At 44.7% G+C, this 15,922-nt stretch overlaps 1 protein-coding gene across 1 annotated transcript; it reads right to left on the bottom strand.

Annotated features, from left to right (window-relative positions):
• Nucleotides 1–21: 21 nt before the first annotated feature.
• LOC114709614 (disks large homolog 5-like) lies at nt 22–6,299 on the bottom strand. Its single transcript, XM_037201999.1, has 4 exons — nt 5,351–6,299; nt 4,148–4,307; nt 2,694–2,825; nt 22–492 (listed from the first exon to the last, which is right to left on the bottom strand). Exons 2-4 carry the CDS (start codon nt 4,297–4,299, stop codon nt 54–56), a joined length of 723 nt encoding a protein of 240 aa, XP_037057894.1. The 5' UTR covers nt 4,300–4,307; nt 5,351–6,299; the 3' UTR covers nt 22–53.
• Nucleotides 6,300–15,922: the final 9,623 nt, after the last annotated feature.

The following is a 15,922-nucleotide window of genomic DNA, read 5'->3' as shown; positions in this document are numbered from 1 at the left end:
ATCCTACATATCATAATGACATGAAGGTTTGATATGTTTTTGACCCATTTCTGTCATTGGACCGCAGTTTCAAGCAGAGCAGCAAGCATGTTTTGCCAATAATTTAGTTTCTCAGAAGAGGCTAACTTCCCAGAAGTACTTGTGCATGGACACTGAAGTGAATATCTCAGATGGCACGAGGTGGGTGGCTGGAAGGGGGCGTGCATGAGTAAGGTGATGGGTGAAAGCACAGGTGGTGGATGGGCAGACAGAGAATCCAATGGGCAAATGGTGCCAGACCTTAGCCTGTCCCACCTACCTGCCCCTACCTGTTGTTGCTGGTTTTGGAGGTCACTGGTCTCTTCCTCTTGGCCCTCACACATCAATTTCAATGCCTCCAAGTGGTGCTTCAGCAGGATCCAATCCTCTGTCTGATTCTGGTTCTCCTGCCTCAGCATGGCTACCTGGTCCTTAAGCTGAGTATGTTCCATTAGGACCTGGCTGTGCAGACCACTGGAAAAGACCCTCTGTAGAGTAAGGCCCTGCGAGACTCCTTCTGCCACCCCTGCCTCCAGGAACCATCCCGACAAATACCCCAGGTTCTCAGGAAGACGTAGCCCAGAGCCCAACATAGCCATGACAGCTACACTCAAAAGGCCAAATAAGAGAGTAGTTAATTTTAAAAAATCGAAATACTTCAGAACACCCCAACACCAATAGGGATCCATGTCCTTTCAAAGGAAAGAGGAGTCCCTCAATTGTCCTGAACATCAGCAAGTAGTGGACAAATACCCTCTGAGAGAGGACAGGAGACCCAAGGGGAGTTTATTCTACCTACAGTTTCCACAGAAACCAGATCTGTAAAGCCTAGGCCAGATCTCCCAGATGCCCAGGGCTGCCTGACATTCCCCTCATAGTGCAAATCACTTTTCTTTTCTTTCTTTTTACTTTCCTTTTTCATTCTTCTTTCTTCCTTCCTCTCTTTCTTTCTTTTTGTTTGTTTGGTTTTTGAAACATGGTTTCTCTATTTAACAGTCCTATCTGCCCTGAAACTCTGTAGACCAGACTGGCCTTCAGATCACAGAGATCTGCCTACCTCTGCCTCCAGAGAACTGGAATGGCACCACCACAGCTCAGTTTGCTCTTCTACCTAGAGGCTCCTGAGGCTCCAGGACAATGGTGGGAGGAGTGAATAGTTTCTTTCATACTTAGCAAACTAAGTGCAAGTGACACAAGTCAAAGAGATGCTTGCTAAGGTGCAAAAAGGACAGAATCAGAGCTGTGGATTCTCCAGTCTAGAGACAAAAGAAGGCAGAGGTGAGCCACTTTGGAATCAATATGGTGTTTTCATAGAAAATTGGGAATCAATCTCCCCCAAGACCTAGCTATACCACCCTTGGGCATATTCCCAAGGAATGCTCAATTATACCACAAGGGCACATGCTCAGCTATTTTTATAGCAGCATTTTCTGTAATAGCCAGAACCTGGAAACAACCTAGATACCCTTCAGCTGAAGAATGGATAAAGAAAATGTGGTACATATACACAATGGAGTACTACTCAGCAGAGAAAAACAATGACATCAGGAAGTTTGCAGGCAAATAGATGGATCTAGAAAAAATCATCCTGAGTGAGGTAACCCAGACTGAGAAAGACAAACATGGTATGTACTCACTCATAGGTGGATACTAGATGTAAAACAAAGGATGACTAGACTGTTACACACAACCCTAGGGAGGCTACCTAGTAAACAGGACCCTAAGAAAGATACAGGGATCACCTAACGAAAGAGAAATGGATGAGATCTACATGAGCAAACTGAATGTGAGGGGGCAGGTAATGAAGGACATGGGTTGGGAGTAAGAGAGCTTAGGGGAATGGGAATTCCCAGCTGCATCAGGAACAAAGAGGGAGACCAAGGAAAGAGAGATCATGATAAATGAACACCCCATAGAAATAGGAAGAATCAAAGTGCTAGAGAGGTCCCCAGAAATCCACAAAGATACCTCCACAATAGACTTCTGGCAATGGTTGAGAGAAAGTCCTAACTGACCTACTCTGGTGATCGGTTGGCCATACACCCTGTCATTATAGAACTCTCATCCAATGACTGTTGGAAGCAGATGCAGAGATCCATGGCTAGGACCCAGGTGGAGCTTCGGAAGTCCAATAGGCAAGAAAGAGGAGGGATTGTATGAGCAAGAGATGTTGAGACCATGATTGGAAAAAACACAGGGACAAATAGCCAAAGTAGTGGAAACACATTAACTATGAACCAACAACTGAAGAGCCCCCAACTGAATCAGGCCCTCTGGATAGGTGAGACAGTCGATTAGGTTGAACTGTTCTGGAGACCTCCAGGCAGTGGGACCTGGATCTGTACCCAGTGTATGAGCTGGCTTTTTGGAGCCTAGGACCTATGCTGGGACACTGTGCTCAGCCTGGGTGAAGGGAGGAGGGTACTGGACCTTCCTCGACTGAAACTCCCAGTCTGACCTGAATCCCCAGAGTAATCCTTGCACTGGAGAGATGGGAATGGGGGGTGTGTGTATTGGGAGACAGGGGAGGACGGAGTGGAGAGGGAGGAGAGAGGACATGGGAATCTGTGGCTGATATGTAAAATTAAATTATAAAATTAAAAAATAATAATAATAAAAGAAAGGCAGAGATGGCCACTCAACAACTATTGGGGTCAATGCCAATAGGCACTTACCGATAGAAGACTGTCAGGTTGGCAAGCTCATCCACCTTCTCTGAAGCCTCGGTGTTCTCATTCTGCAATCTCTGTAGGTCAGTCATGACCTCCTCATGCTCCATCTTCAGATCTTCATACCAAGTATTTGGCCTGTGGCAGGGCATGGTACCAGGAACAAAGAACTTTATGAATATAGGCCTCAAGGATCATGTGAACACAAGCTGTTGTCCTGATCTACTACAACACAGTGGAGGTCTCAGTCTGGCTACTATGTACTGAAACTTCCTGGTGCTTAATTAACTTGTAATTCTGGCCCAGGCCAACAGAGACTGGGTGTTCAGATGGAGGGTGTCCTAACTGAGTGCATGAGTCCACTGGGTAGGCCTGGAGAGGCAGTCTAGCTCTCTGTTCCCAGTAGTCTATGCTACAGGTCTTGGCCCACAAGAAACCTGCAATGATGTTTCTCTTGTTTCAGGACAAGGATTCTTGAGCCTGGCTCATTACTACCGCACAGATTGACAGACAGAGCACATAATCCTGGAGATGACACCCAATATCAGGACAGCTATAAAATCTCCCCAAGGGATTCCTATTTGGCATCAAGGTGAACACATAGGACAAGAGCAGAGCTGCTTAAAGTGAGGATCACAGATCTCATATCAGCACTGGCATCACTTGGAAGTATGAGACAGGCAAATCTTCAGGCCCAACATAGACGCCTGGCTCCCAAGGCCTGGAGGGAGACACAAACTTGGAAATGCACTTAAACACAGAGACACAGACACAGACAGACAATCAGAAAGACACAAACACACACACACACATACCAGCACGCATGCTCTATGCATTCAGGAGGGGGGGGGGGAGAGAGAGAGAGAGAGAGAGAGAGAGAGAGAGAGAGAGAGAGAGGCAGAGAGTGCAAGAAAGAGTGAAGGAGAGGAGAGCACACATGGAATACTGAAGAAATGTGAGGAGCAATATTGTCTAAGAGTATAACTCATGAGAAACAGAAAAACAGTGAAAAGCCCCAGGACTTTCAGTCACTCATTGAAATAAATCAAGTCAGATCAGGTCTGACAAGTTGCTACCAGGATCTTCCAGCACATAATTACCTACCAAGCAAGTTCAAAGACTCACACAAACTCACAGCAGCTAGTATCTCACACAAGCCAAGTCATGGTCTTTTCAAATGCATGCTGGAAATTCAAAGAATACTGCATCAGTCCCTGAGTTGTGTGACTCAGACTCCAGGCTTGGGATTTCATTGAAGAAAGCAGAATAGTGAGAATCCCCATCTCCCTCCTGCCCAGGTTTCAAGTTCTGCCTCTCCATTGAGAGGCATCTAGGGACATGAAGTTGGGCACAGGGAAACCCTGAGGGTTCAAGCTCCTAGAATCCAAAATATTAAAATGAAGATGAAGGTGACTTTGCAGATGCAAGATTGACACCAGGAAGGTTGAAACAAGAGATACCTATTGTGCACAGGTCTTTTCCTGATGAAGAATAGTTGATCACGCAGCTCATTTCTCTCCCTTGTCACCAGCTGCAGCTCCATGTTCAGCCTCTGCATCTCCTTCCTCATCCCTTTCTTGGTGAGGAGGGTTGGGTGGGATGAGGGCTCCATAGAAGCCTCTGTGGGAAGATGAACACAAGTGAACTTGCATAGTGACAAGGCATAGAGGATGGACAGATCTCCCTGAGACCCAAACAGAAAGATCATGCCTACAACCCAGTGACAACCCAAATATGTGAAGCCAGGTGAAGATGTACCCTCTGTAAATCGCAGCTTTCCCATCATTCTGTAGAAATGTGGCTATGTAAGCAGCCAGGGGTTTCCTCTGCCTCCCTACACATGCTTCAGGGAACACAGAGATGGCTTCTTTGGGTCAATTCACAGCAGCACAGGATGCAACATGCATGGACACAGAGCCCTGAAGTCTGCCTGTGCTTTCAGAAGCCAGGAGAAAAATAACACAGTGCACAAGTACTCAGGCACTGTGGACAGTCCAGATCTCCTGCCTGGTCACTCCAGGACCAGGGATTGAAATGTCATACTGAGACACAACATGCTTAACAGACTCACCAAGTCATCCCACTGCCAGCCCAGGACCTGCAGAGCTTGTACGAAGGAGCCAATCTCTGCCCTGGTCCCACATCTCTACAGTTATTTGACTACACTAGAGATCGATCTGCCATCCTCAACTGCTGATTCAGGACCCTAAGGGACCACTGTCAGGGAGAGGTGGTCAGAGGAGTCTGCTGGACAGCCTGATGACATGATGTCTTGGCCAGAAGCACTTGTCTCTCCATGTGACTAGTGTCGACAGCCACTGCATTTAAGGAAACTCCCAAAGCTGAAGTGCAGTGATGCCTGGCCTCAGCTGGGGACACACTAGTCCCTCTGCCACCTGTTTGTCTCCTTCTGTCCCCAAATTACACCCCCAAGACCCAGGAAAGGTAAAAGATAAGCATACCCAGTATAACAGCCTTGGCCTTGCTGGATCCTCGCTTAGAGGAGGCACACAGTAATGTTCTGGACCCTGGACTTTCAGGAAATATGAGAAGCAGGGAACTCAATTTGCTTCTCAGAGGTTCCAGCTCCTCTCCCCATTACTGGAAGGCCCAGGTCTAGCCCACCTCCTCCAGGAAGTCCCCATCTCCTGCCCAGCACTCACTGTGTCTTCCCCAGAAACCCTTTTTGGTTGTTTTCCTCTGAGACTCAAGGCCAGCCTCCTTCCATCTCTCTCTGTTCTACGGATGTTCTCCATTCTCTCTTCCAAGGAGACCCCTCAATCTTGCCAGCAGCATGTCTATGCTTTACCCTGTAGGCACTGAAGGATGCCCTGAGGCAGTTGATGTTGCTACAACACTGGTGACATCACTGGATGCCATGAGCTCTCCAGGATACAATAGAATGTCCAGAGAAGGGACTGGTGATGTCATGGGGAACAGCCTTTGCCACCCTGCTAATTGGTTCTCCTTTAACTGACCAGAATCCCAGGTTCACTTTCTTGGAGCCACTTTAGGAACATAGAAGAAGCAATTGAGCACCTCCTCCTTCTAAACCCTAGTTCTCTTCGCTTCATTGGGAGCCCCATAGTACATCCCATGTTGTGAACTTAGCCATACCATCCAAACACTGCCCTGGAATGTCCCGGTGCTTCTTTTATCCCTCTGTTCATCAATATGAGCATTTAAATAGTATAGAACCACAGATGATACCCCAACTCCTTTCATTCAGAGTTCTAATTAGGATGGAGTTCAGACACTTACATTCTTGATGAGTACCGTGGTATACTATCCAAGGCCCAGACTTGTTATAGGACTGGGTGTAGACAAGCAATGTGTTGCTGTTAGTAAGAGGTCCTGCCCAGGACCTCTGACCATAAGAGACTTTAGAGGAACCACCCCTCTCTTTTTCAAGACTGCTGCCACAGGCTACAGAACCCTTCAAAAGGGACTCACATTACTAGGAAACTACACGTTTCTATTTTCTTTGTTTTTAAGGCAGTAAAATTCAAATAGACAGTGCTTAGCCAGGGACTAGCCATGTCATCCTGGACCTCACATCCTAGGTGCTTTTCCTGGAATTCATTAAAGCTGGTTTTCTTGGTTCTACATCTTCTGCTTTCAAAGTAAAATAACAACAGACACTGTATATCTCTCAGACAGAACAAATAAATAACAGTAATGTATTTACATGAGCACATCAGTGGCAAATCAAGCCTGAGGAGTGGGAAACCAGGACTGTGTCCTGACCTCTGTGGGCCTAGACAGAGGGAGGATTGGACCCATGTTAGCGTCCTCTGCAGAGACAGAGCGAGATGGAATGGACACTGACCAGGCTAAACAACCATCCTGAACCCCTGTAGGATAGGTTACAAGCAAATTCCCAGTCAACCTTCCAAGGAGCTCCTGCTGAGGCCATGGTCTTTGTCTGACATTTCAGGTCATGCAGGCATCTGTCCACGTGATACATAGTTCTTCCATTCAGCAGCTGACAGGACAAGGAGCCATGGTCAGGAATGGTGACCTTCTGCCATAAGCTATGTGACAAGAATAATGTAGAATACATTTCTGAGGAAGATCAAGGGCCTCCTGGCTGCTTTTGGATCCCTGTTGTCCTTGAAGAGACCAGTTCTGATATTCTTTGGTTCCCAGGATGATGCCCTTAGACATGCCTGGAACCAACCTGAATTGAGGTCAGAGAGCTGGATTCACAGAGTGGAGGGAACATTACTGAGTCAGGATTGCAGACTTAGGGATCTGAGGACCAGATCTACCACAGTGATAGATTTGTGTACATCATTTTCCTTCCCATATATACTAGGAGTGTGTCCTAGGACTACTGTCTCTGTAAAGACAGTGCCTGCCTCAGCCCAGCAGATCTTTAGAGGCCAATTCAGCTCAGTCAGTCCTCTACCACAGGAGTCAAAAGTAGGGGACAAACTCAGCCTGGAGAAACTGCTTAGGCAGCAAGAACCCTGCAGGAGATCAGGAGATGGTCCATCTGCCCCCTGCCTTCCCTACTTTAGTACCTAGAAGAAGATAACATTGGGGTTGAGGATAGAAGCATGGGGCCAGGGGAACCAGTGCCCTTATCAGTACACTCTGAAGGCTTCCACTGCTTTCCAGTAGAGATGGGTGCTGATTTCCCATCACGGTTTCTGTCCAGTCTTTCTTCTTTTGTCTTCTTTTTTCTTTTTTAAATTTTCCTGAGACATAGTTTCTCTTTGTAACCCTAGCACCCCTGGTGCTCACTGTGTAGAACAAGTTAGCCTTTAATTCAGAGATTTGCGTGCCTCTGCCTAGAAGGTGCTATGACTAAAGGTGTGGGCTACCACCACCAGGTTTCAACTGAAGTCTTCAAAGCTCTAAGAATGGGCTCTGTGCTAGGGCTCTGCCTGTACAGGAAGCAAGCAAGAGACAAACCCAGTCCACCTGATCTAGATAATTCCTCATTGAGAGTCCTTTTCCCACATGACTCTAGGTCAGGTCAGGCTGATAATAAAAACTAACAAGCACACTGTCCCAGCACCACTGCCAGGATTGGACAGATTTGTGTTTCACATCTAGAGTCTGTTGGCTGGGATGTTGGCTGGATGCTCATTAATATGAAAGGACTTACAAAGGAATTTTCTGAATGTCTTTTGCCCATTAGGAAACTCATGTTCTGTGTGGCAGATTCCAGCTCTCTGACCTGGTTCATACTGAATAGGAGCAGACTGTTTCAAACTACTCCACACAGTGGACTTCAGTCCTGTATATATCATACACTGACCAGACAGCATTTAGTCCCATTATCTGCCCCTTTGACCATCTCACTCCCCTAATGGCACTTGTTCCTAGCCTGTAAATGCCTGTTCCTCAGGCACTGTTGCCCTGCAGGTGTAGCCTCCAATAGCACTCTGAGTGTGCCTCAGATCAAAGAAACCATCAACACTTCCAAAGCCATCAGGAAGCTCTTTCTTGGCTGGTTTCTTAAGAACAAGTGGTCCTTGTGCTCATGAATGTCTGTCATTTGTTAATCAACAGTGTCTGGTGATGAGAGGACAGGTTTGTTGTGTTGATCAGTGTTTGGGTTTTTAGAAAGTCGCTCAAGGCAAAACTGGATATAGTCAAAATGGATTCTATATTTTATGTTTTGTTTTGTTTTTTGTTGTTGTTTTGTTTTTCTTTTATGGCTGCTATTAAATGAAAGAGAAAATATTAAATGAGCTAGTGTTCCTATGGTGAGCTGGGAGACAGAGACAAGAGAACCAATAGAATCACAGCCCAGTTTTCCAGGCACCCTCAGGGGAAAACACAATAAAGAGGAGCAACTTGGATGGCTCAGCTGGTGAAAGAACTCGCCATGAAGCCTGATGACCTAAGTTTGCTCCTGGGAGCTCATGTAAAGTTGGAAGGAGAGACTCCCCGGTGTACTGTGGAAAGCCAGTGGAGGCAAAAATTTGGGAAGCCAGTAAGTACTGAGTATTGGTCAAGTCTTGGCATTTGGTGACAGTTTTCATAGAGGTGTGGCTTGGCTTCCTGGACTGAATGCTTGGATAGTGTGTTGGGTTTTTTTTGTTTTGTTGTTGTTTTTTTGTTTTGTTTTTTGTTTTTTATTTTTTATTTTTTTGGTTTTCCAAGACAGGATTTCTCTGTGCAGCTTTAGAGCCTTTCCTGGAACTCACTCTGTATTCCAGAACTCACAGAGATCCGCCTGCCCTGCCTTCTGAGTGCTGGGATTAAAGGTGTGTGCCGCCACCACCCGGCTTAGTGGGTTGGTTTTTCAAGTAGCTGCAGGGTCATTTCTCTAGAAAAGAATTTTTATTTTCATATTTTGAGACATTGTTTCTCTGTGTAGCCTTGGCTGTCCTGGAACTAGCTCTGTAGAGCAGGCTAACTGCCTCTGCCTCCCAAGTGCTGGGATTAAAATCATGGGCCACTGCTACCAGGCTCTTAAAAAAATTTTTTTTTGACTAGGTGTGATGGTGCACACCTTTAATCCCAGCACTCGGGAGCAGAGGCAGATAAACCTCTATGAGTTCACAGGCAACTTGGTCTATATAGCAAGTTCAAGGCCAGCCAGAAATATAAAGTAAGTGAAACTGTCTCAATAAATGAATACATACATACATACATACATACACACACACACACACATACATACATACATACATACATACATACATACATACATACATAAAGAAAAACACTTATATCTACTCATGTGCATGTATTTGGGCCAGCATTAGTTTATGTGTACCACATATGTGTCTGGCAGCCAGAGAACACTGGATCTCCTTGAACTGGAGTCATAGGCTTTAGTAAGGTGCCTAATATGGATTGGGAACTGAACCCAGAGTCAGGTCCCAAAAACCTGGGACAAATGTCAAACTGTGGTGCCTATTAGCATAGCTCACCCTGACAGCCAGGGTGTCTCAATGCCAGTATCTCCTCTGCTTGTCTCACCCCTAAACCTCACCAGCCCAGGGCCTTTTTTTTACTTCCCCCAGCTTCTCATTCCTGTATAGCCCAGACATTTCAGCCATGGCTGTGTTGGTTCTTCTCACTCTCTTTCTTTTTTTCTTGGTCCTCTACTTTTGGCTTGTGGTCCCCCTCTTGACTGTCTCTCTTCTCTTCCTCTCTTCTCCCTCTCTACTTTCATGGCCAAGTTCAGTCTGCTGGCCATGTTCGGTGTACTATTTCTCTCGCTGCTCTCACTCCTCCAGATGCCTCTGACTGTTCTCTCCCCGTCATGGTCTTGACACCCCGACCCCCTGCTCATGTGATCCCTCTTCCCTCTCTTTGGCTGGACTCCCAGAGCTCAGCCTGGTACATGGTTGTGGATCTCTGCATCTGCTTCCATCAGTTACTGGATGGAGTCTCTATGATGACAGTTAGGGTATTTACCACTTTGATTACCAGGGTAGGCCAGTTCAGGCACCCTCTCCACTATTGCTAGTAGTCCAATCTGGGGTCGTCCTTATGGATTGCTGGGAATTTTCCTAGCACCGGGTTTCTCCCTAACCCATCATGTCTCCCTCTATTAAGAAATCTCGTTCATTGTTCTCCCACTCTGTCCCTCCCCCAGCTTGACCATCCGGTTCCCTCATGTTCTCATTCCCCATCCCCTCCCCTCTATTGCCGCCCATTATCCCCAGCTTGCTCATCATGATCTCCTCTGTTTCCCCTTCCCCAGGTGATCTGTACATCCCTCTTAGGGTCCTTCTTGTTTCCTCGCTTCTCTGGGGCTGTGGGTTGTAGTCTGATCATCCTTGAACACTGTGCTTTAGATGAATTGAATAGGAGTCATTTTTTTCCTCATAGATGAATAATGATGTCATTAACAAATTTATTACAGAACACAGCATACCATTAGAGAGGTTTGGTGAATCATACATCTGCAGGTCTTTGCATACCTGGTACATGGAACATATTACATGCTTGCAGCTGTGGTGACCCATACCCTCACCTTACAGAAAACAGTCTGAATTCACAACTAAGTACTAACACTCTAGCCTTTATTTCATTTTTTTTTTTATTTTTGGTGCAACAAGTAATTAAACACGGGCCCTCACTTGTCCTTCTGGGCTCTTTGTAATGTACCCACGGAGCTGTCCTTTGTGGCCTTGTAGAACTGGTGTTCCTACAGCACCTGCCCCAGCTGTCTGCTCATTCTGCATTTTATACCAGGAAGGGGAAAGCTAAGGAAATGAGTGACTGGCAATTGACTGAAGTCTTGAACAGTTTAATATGAGCCATAATATCCATGTAATTCCAGTGTAGAATCATGCTGATCATTAAGACAGACTTGTTGATTTGATAGATGGACAGGGATGCCATTAGTATTTCTATTAGATCATACAGTGCCCTGGGAGCTGCATCTTTTTTTCCTCCTAAGGTTTCCATGTGGAAGTCAGCAGCAAGGGATAGATCAAGCAGCTGAGGGTGATGGCAGCCTCTGAGGACAAACAGGGCAATGGAGCAACAAAGGAGGAGTATTTGTTCTCACCCTGTTCTGCAGGACCTTTCTAAACTGGTGACTTTTGAAGGTCTTGCCAATTGTATTTTTAAATCAATACCGGAGGGTGAAGAAATCAAGTCATCTTGGAGCTGACCTTGTGCTATAAGTACTGGATGGGTCTAGTGAGGTTGCCAGTGTGGTAAAGTGCATGTGGCCAACCCTGATGACCTGAGAGAAAGGAGAGAACCAACACTGACAAGTTGATCTCTAATTCCCACTGGAGCGGTGGCATGTGTGTGTGCATGTATGTGTGCAGGTACAAACACAGACACACCTAAATAACACATGTAAAATAAATTAGAAAGCACTTGAGTGTTCTGCCCTGAAAGTAGTTGAGTTGTCCCTTCTAGGGACAGCAGTTGAAAGCAGGGAGACACCAGTCCTCAGGTCACAATATGACCATGTGTCTAGTTGACACAGCACCAACTTTCTAAGGCTTTCTTTCCTGACAAAAAGTCCATGGTGGAAGGGGGGATCAGGGATCAGGTGGATCAGTGATAGAGTTCTTGCCAAGCATCACAAGACCTTGGATTCCCTCTCCAGCACACACACACACACACACACACACACACACACACACACACACACACACAAAACACAAAACACAAAATGAAAACAAAAACTTTGGTGATTGTTTAGGGACTCCTATAGTGGCTGACCAGTACTGCCTACCATCTTGACATAGGAGCCTCCTAATTCATTATGACCTAAGGTACCCACTTGAGAGCCAGGCTTCCAGCCACAGAAACAGAGAGGAGGCCCTGCCTTTTAAGGAGGGGTTCCCAAAGTCACTTGACACTTCTGTTTATATCCCTTCAGGCAGTATTTTGTAGCTGAACCAGATCTAAGGAGGCTGGACAATGTTTCAACTCTGGGTGGCCCTGTGCTGGGTATAATAGTGAGCCCTGCCATGAGCAAAGAGACAATGGGACAGAATGGCAGAAGCAGAAAGTCTCAGCTGCTGGAGTCTGAGGATCTTTCTCATTCTTGTTTTGACAAAGGTCAGAATATGATCCTAGACTTGTCAGAATGAAACGTTTTGGGGGTACAGTGAGACCAAGAACAGCTCCTGAAAAGACAAGACAGACTCCATATGCTTCATCTCATGACCTTTTGCTTTGTCACTAATGGTGGGCCTGAGGGGAGTGTACATGTGTATATGTGTGTGACATTTAAATCAGATCACATTCCCTTAGAAATAGCAAGCCATCCAAAAGGGTCCTGAGGTGAGGGAAAGGGTGACTGTTAAGTGTTGAGTCACCAGCTAACACCATTTCAACCCACTATGCCCTCATCAAAGCACCAGCAGGGTACAGGACAATACATACCATGGCCCCTTCCCTTATGGTATTAATCTAGTTCCTTGTAGGACAATCATGTGCCTAGTTGAGAATGTTTTAAGAAACTGCATGCAAGCCGGCCAGTGGTGAGGCACGAACTTAATGCCAGCACTCGGGAGGCAGAGCCAGGTGGATCTCTGTGAGTTCGAGGCCAGCCTGGGCTACAGAGTGAGAGCCAGGACAGCAAGACAGGCACCAAAAGCTACACAGAGAAACACTGTCTCGAAAATAAAAAAGAAAGGAAGGAAGGAAGGAAGGAAGGAAGGAAGGAAGGAAGGAAGGAAGGAAGGAAGGAAGGAAGGAAGGAAGAAAGGGCTACACAGAGAAATCCCGTCTCAAAGAAACCCAACCAATAATCACAATAATAATCATCATAAAAATAATTTAATAAGAACAGTAATGAGAAAACTAGGTAGAATATCCAATGTATTTTATTTAATATAACAGAGCCAAAATGTCATTTCAACAACAGTCAGCATAAAAGCTTACAAATGAGACATTTTATATTATTTGTCCTGGTTTCACAAACCCATTATGTGTCTCATCTCATATAACAGCTAAAATTCAGGAGATCAATACCTCATAGATGGCCATTCAGCCTCTCTACTAGCCAAGGAAGTTCCCCTAGATTACTCTTTGTCCTTACGCTGACCATAAGTCATTTCCTGTGTCAATCATCCTGACCGCAAAGTGCAGTAGTTCTCAACTTGTGGGGTTTGACTCCTTTCAGGTCAAATGACCCTTTTGAGGGGTTGCCTATGACAACAGGAAAACACAGATTTTTTTTTTACATACAATTTATAACAATAGCAAAATTACACTTTTGAAGTAGCAACAAACATAATTTTATTGTTGAGAGGGTCACCAGGACATGAGGAACTGTGTTAAAGGGTTGCAGCATTAGGAAGATTGAGAACCACTGCTCTAGTGAGATGTCAATAATTCTCAAACCTAACAGCCAGAGACTCTGGTGTGGACAGAATCTAGAATCACCCCTCTTTGGAAGCTCAAGGCCTAGGCTCCTCAGCCTCTCTTCGCAAAAGGAGCCTTGTGGATGAAAGAAGTTTAGGGTTACAAGAATCATATTCCTGGCTGGCAGAGTAGCTAAGAGCATTTCCTGCTCTTCATGAAGACCCTTGTTTGGGTCCCAGGACATGTGTTGGGTGGCTTACACCTACCTCAAATTTCAGCTGCAGAATATCTGACAGAGTCTTCTGGCCTGGAACAGCCTCACATATGTAGAATCTACACAATCAGACACCCCCCATACACATAAATAAAATTAATTCTTAAACAACCATGTTCTCATGCCATTCAGGTTGTCCCATGCCAAATAGACCTGGCTGACTCATTCAGCTCACACATTAGGCATGATTGGACTCTAATAAAATCAAGTCTGAGCTGTATATCATCAGCTGGGGTTAATATTAGAAATAAACCAGGGGCTGGAGAGATGGCTCAGCGGTTAAGTAACTGCTTTTCCAAAGGGCCCAGGTTCAATCCGCAGCACCCAAAACATCAGTTCCCAGATGTCTGGCGCCCTCACACATATACATGCAGGCAAAATGCCAATACACATAAAAACAAATAAATCTTTAAACAAAAAATAGATCTGGGCAGTGGTGGTCCACTCCTTTCAACCAGTACTGCAGGAGGCAGAGGCAGGAAGATGTCTGTGAATTCAAGGCCTCCCTGATCTATAGAGCATTTTCCAGCACAGCCTTCAAAGAGTTGACAGGAAACTACTATCTGCCTACACAAATCCTAATAGAAGAAGCCACATTAATCTACAAATAAATACACAGAGACTTAGTCTAATTATGAATACCCAGCCTAAGCTTGGCCTGTTACTACTCAACTTTTCTAACTTAAATTACCCCATTTCTCTTTAACTACATTTTGCCTCTGGCCTTTTTACTTTTCCTTATTCTATATATCTTTCTTTCCATCTTATTCTGTAGCTGACTGGGTGGCTGGGTGGCTGGGTGGCTGGGTGGCTGGCCTCTGGCATCCTCCTTTCCTTCTTTTCTCATTCCTCTCCTTTTTTATATATCTCCTCCTCTTTATTCTCTCTGCCCACCAGCCCCACCTATTTCTCTCTCCTAACTACTATGCATTCCACTCCTTATTAGACCAATCAGGTATTTTGGGCAAGCAAAGTAACCCAGCTTTATAAAGTTAAACAAATGCAACATAAAAGAATGTAACATATCTTTGCATCAATAAACAAATATTCCACAGCATACATGTAACACATCCTAAACTAATATTCCACCACCACATAATTTAGTCCATAATGTACTACAGACAGGACCAGGGGTTTATGGGAAATTTACAGTGACTGAGCTATCCCTATGTTAAGATATATATGTTACTGTGTGAGTTATAAATCACAGTTTCAGGAAGAGCTAGTTATAACTGAATATTATGACTGATAAACCATAATTGGACTTAAAAAAATAATTGTAATGGCATTCTGCCTTTTGCTGTTAAGTCAAATGTGTCCTGTAAACTGTTGATATGTTCTAAGTGGAATTTTAATGCTTTGTAGCAATAGGTAGAAAGTATTGCCAAAGTGCTGTTTTGAGTGACTAAGATCAGCAGGTAAAATATTGCTAGCTTCTAGAGCGTGTAACACCAGCCTGGGTGGAGCTCATGCTTATCTCTGTAGTTCTTTAACTAGAATAAGTTAAAGTATAAGGTATGTTCTCACTAATAAGTGCATTGTTTGGTAGTATAACAACTATTGTGTCTTCTAATAAAATGTGAGCACACATGAGTGAAACCTTTTTGCATGACTTATACATCAAGGATTAATTTGGGAGTATGTATTTATTTAGTTAACAAGGACTCCTTCTACTACTGCCTATTTGTTTTGTAATCATAAACTGCAGTTTATATCAGTTTGAAAAAATATTAAGTAGATGTTGGGAGTCATCTCCAGTGGTAGACAGTACCCAGCAGAAGATGTAAGGAATTGGTGAGGGAAGGAGGTGAGCTAAGCCATGGTGGTTGGGAGACTCTTGCAGCCTGACTAGCAGCCAGAATGCTACTTTATTTATACAGAATTTAGTAAGCAGGGATACATCCATGGTGTTCCAAAACATAGATCCTATCACTTTTGTTTTTGGACATGTGTTTCACTTCCTTTTGCTCATCTTTGGTCATCATTACTAAACTATGACAGAACAGAGTTACCATTTCTAATAATTTTCCCTCAAATTTTGACATCATTAATACACAGTTATTCTTACTCATTAACTTCATAAAACGATTTTTAGAATCTAGAGTCATATGACAGCCTGTTCTCAGGCTGGTAGCTTTGGTAGCTTCAAAGACACTAGAGCAAAACAAAATCTTCAAGCAACCCTGGGCATTTTGCCATGTCCTAAGCA

This window comes from Peromyscus leucopus, unplaced genomic scaffold, assembly GCF_004664715.2.
Source record: "Peromyscus leucopus breed LL Stock unplaced genomic scaffold, UCI_PerLeu_2.1 scaffold_795, whole genome shotgun sequence".
NCBI lineage: Eukaryota > Metazoa > Chordata > Mammalia > Rodentia > Cricetidae > Peromyscus > Peromyscus leucopus.
Note: the sequence above shows the minus strand (reverse complement) of the source record. Positions and strands in the feature narration are given on the sequence as shown.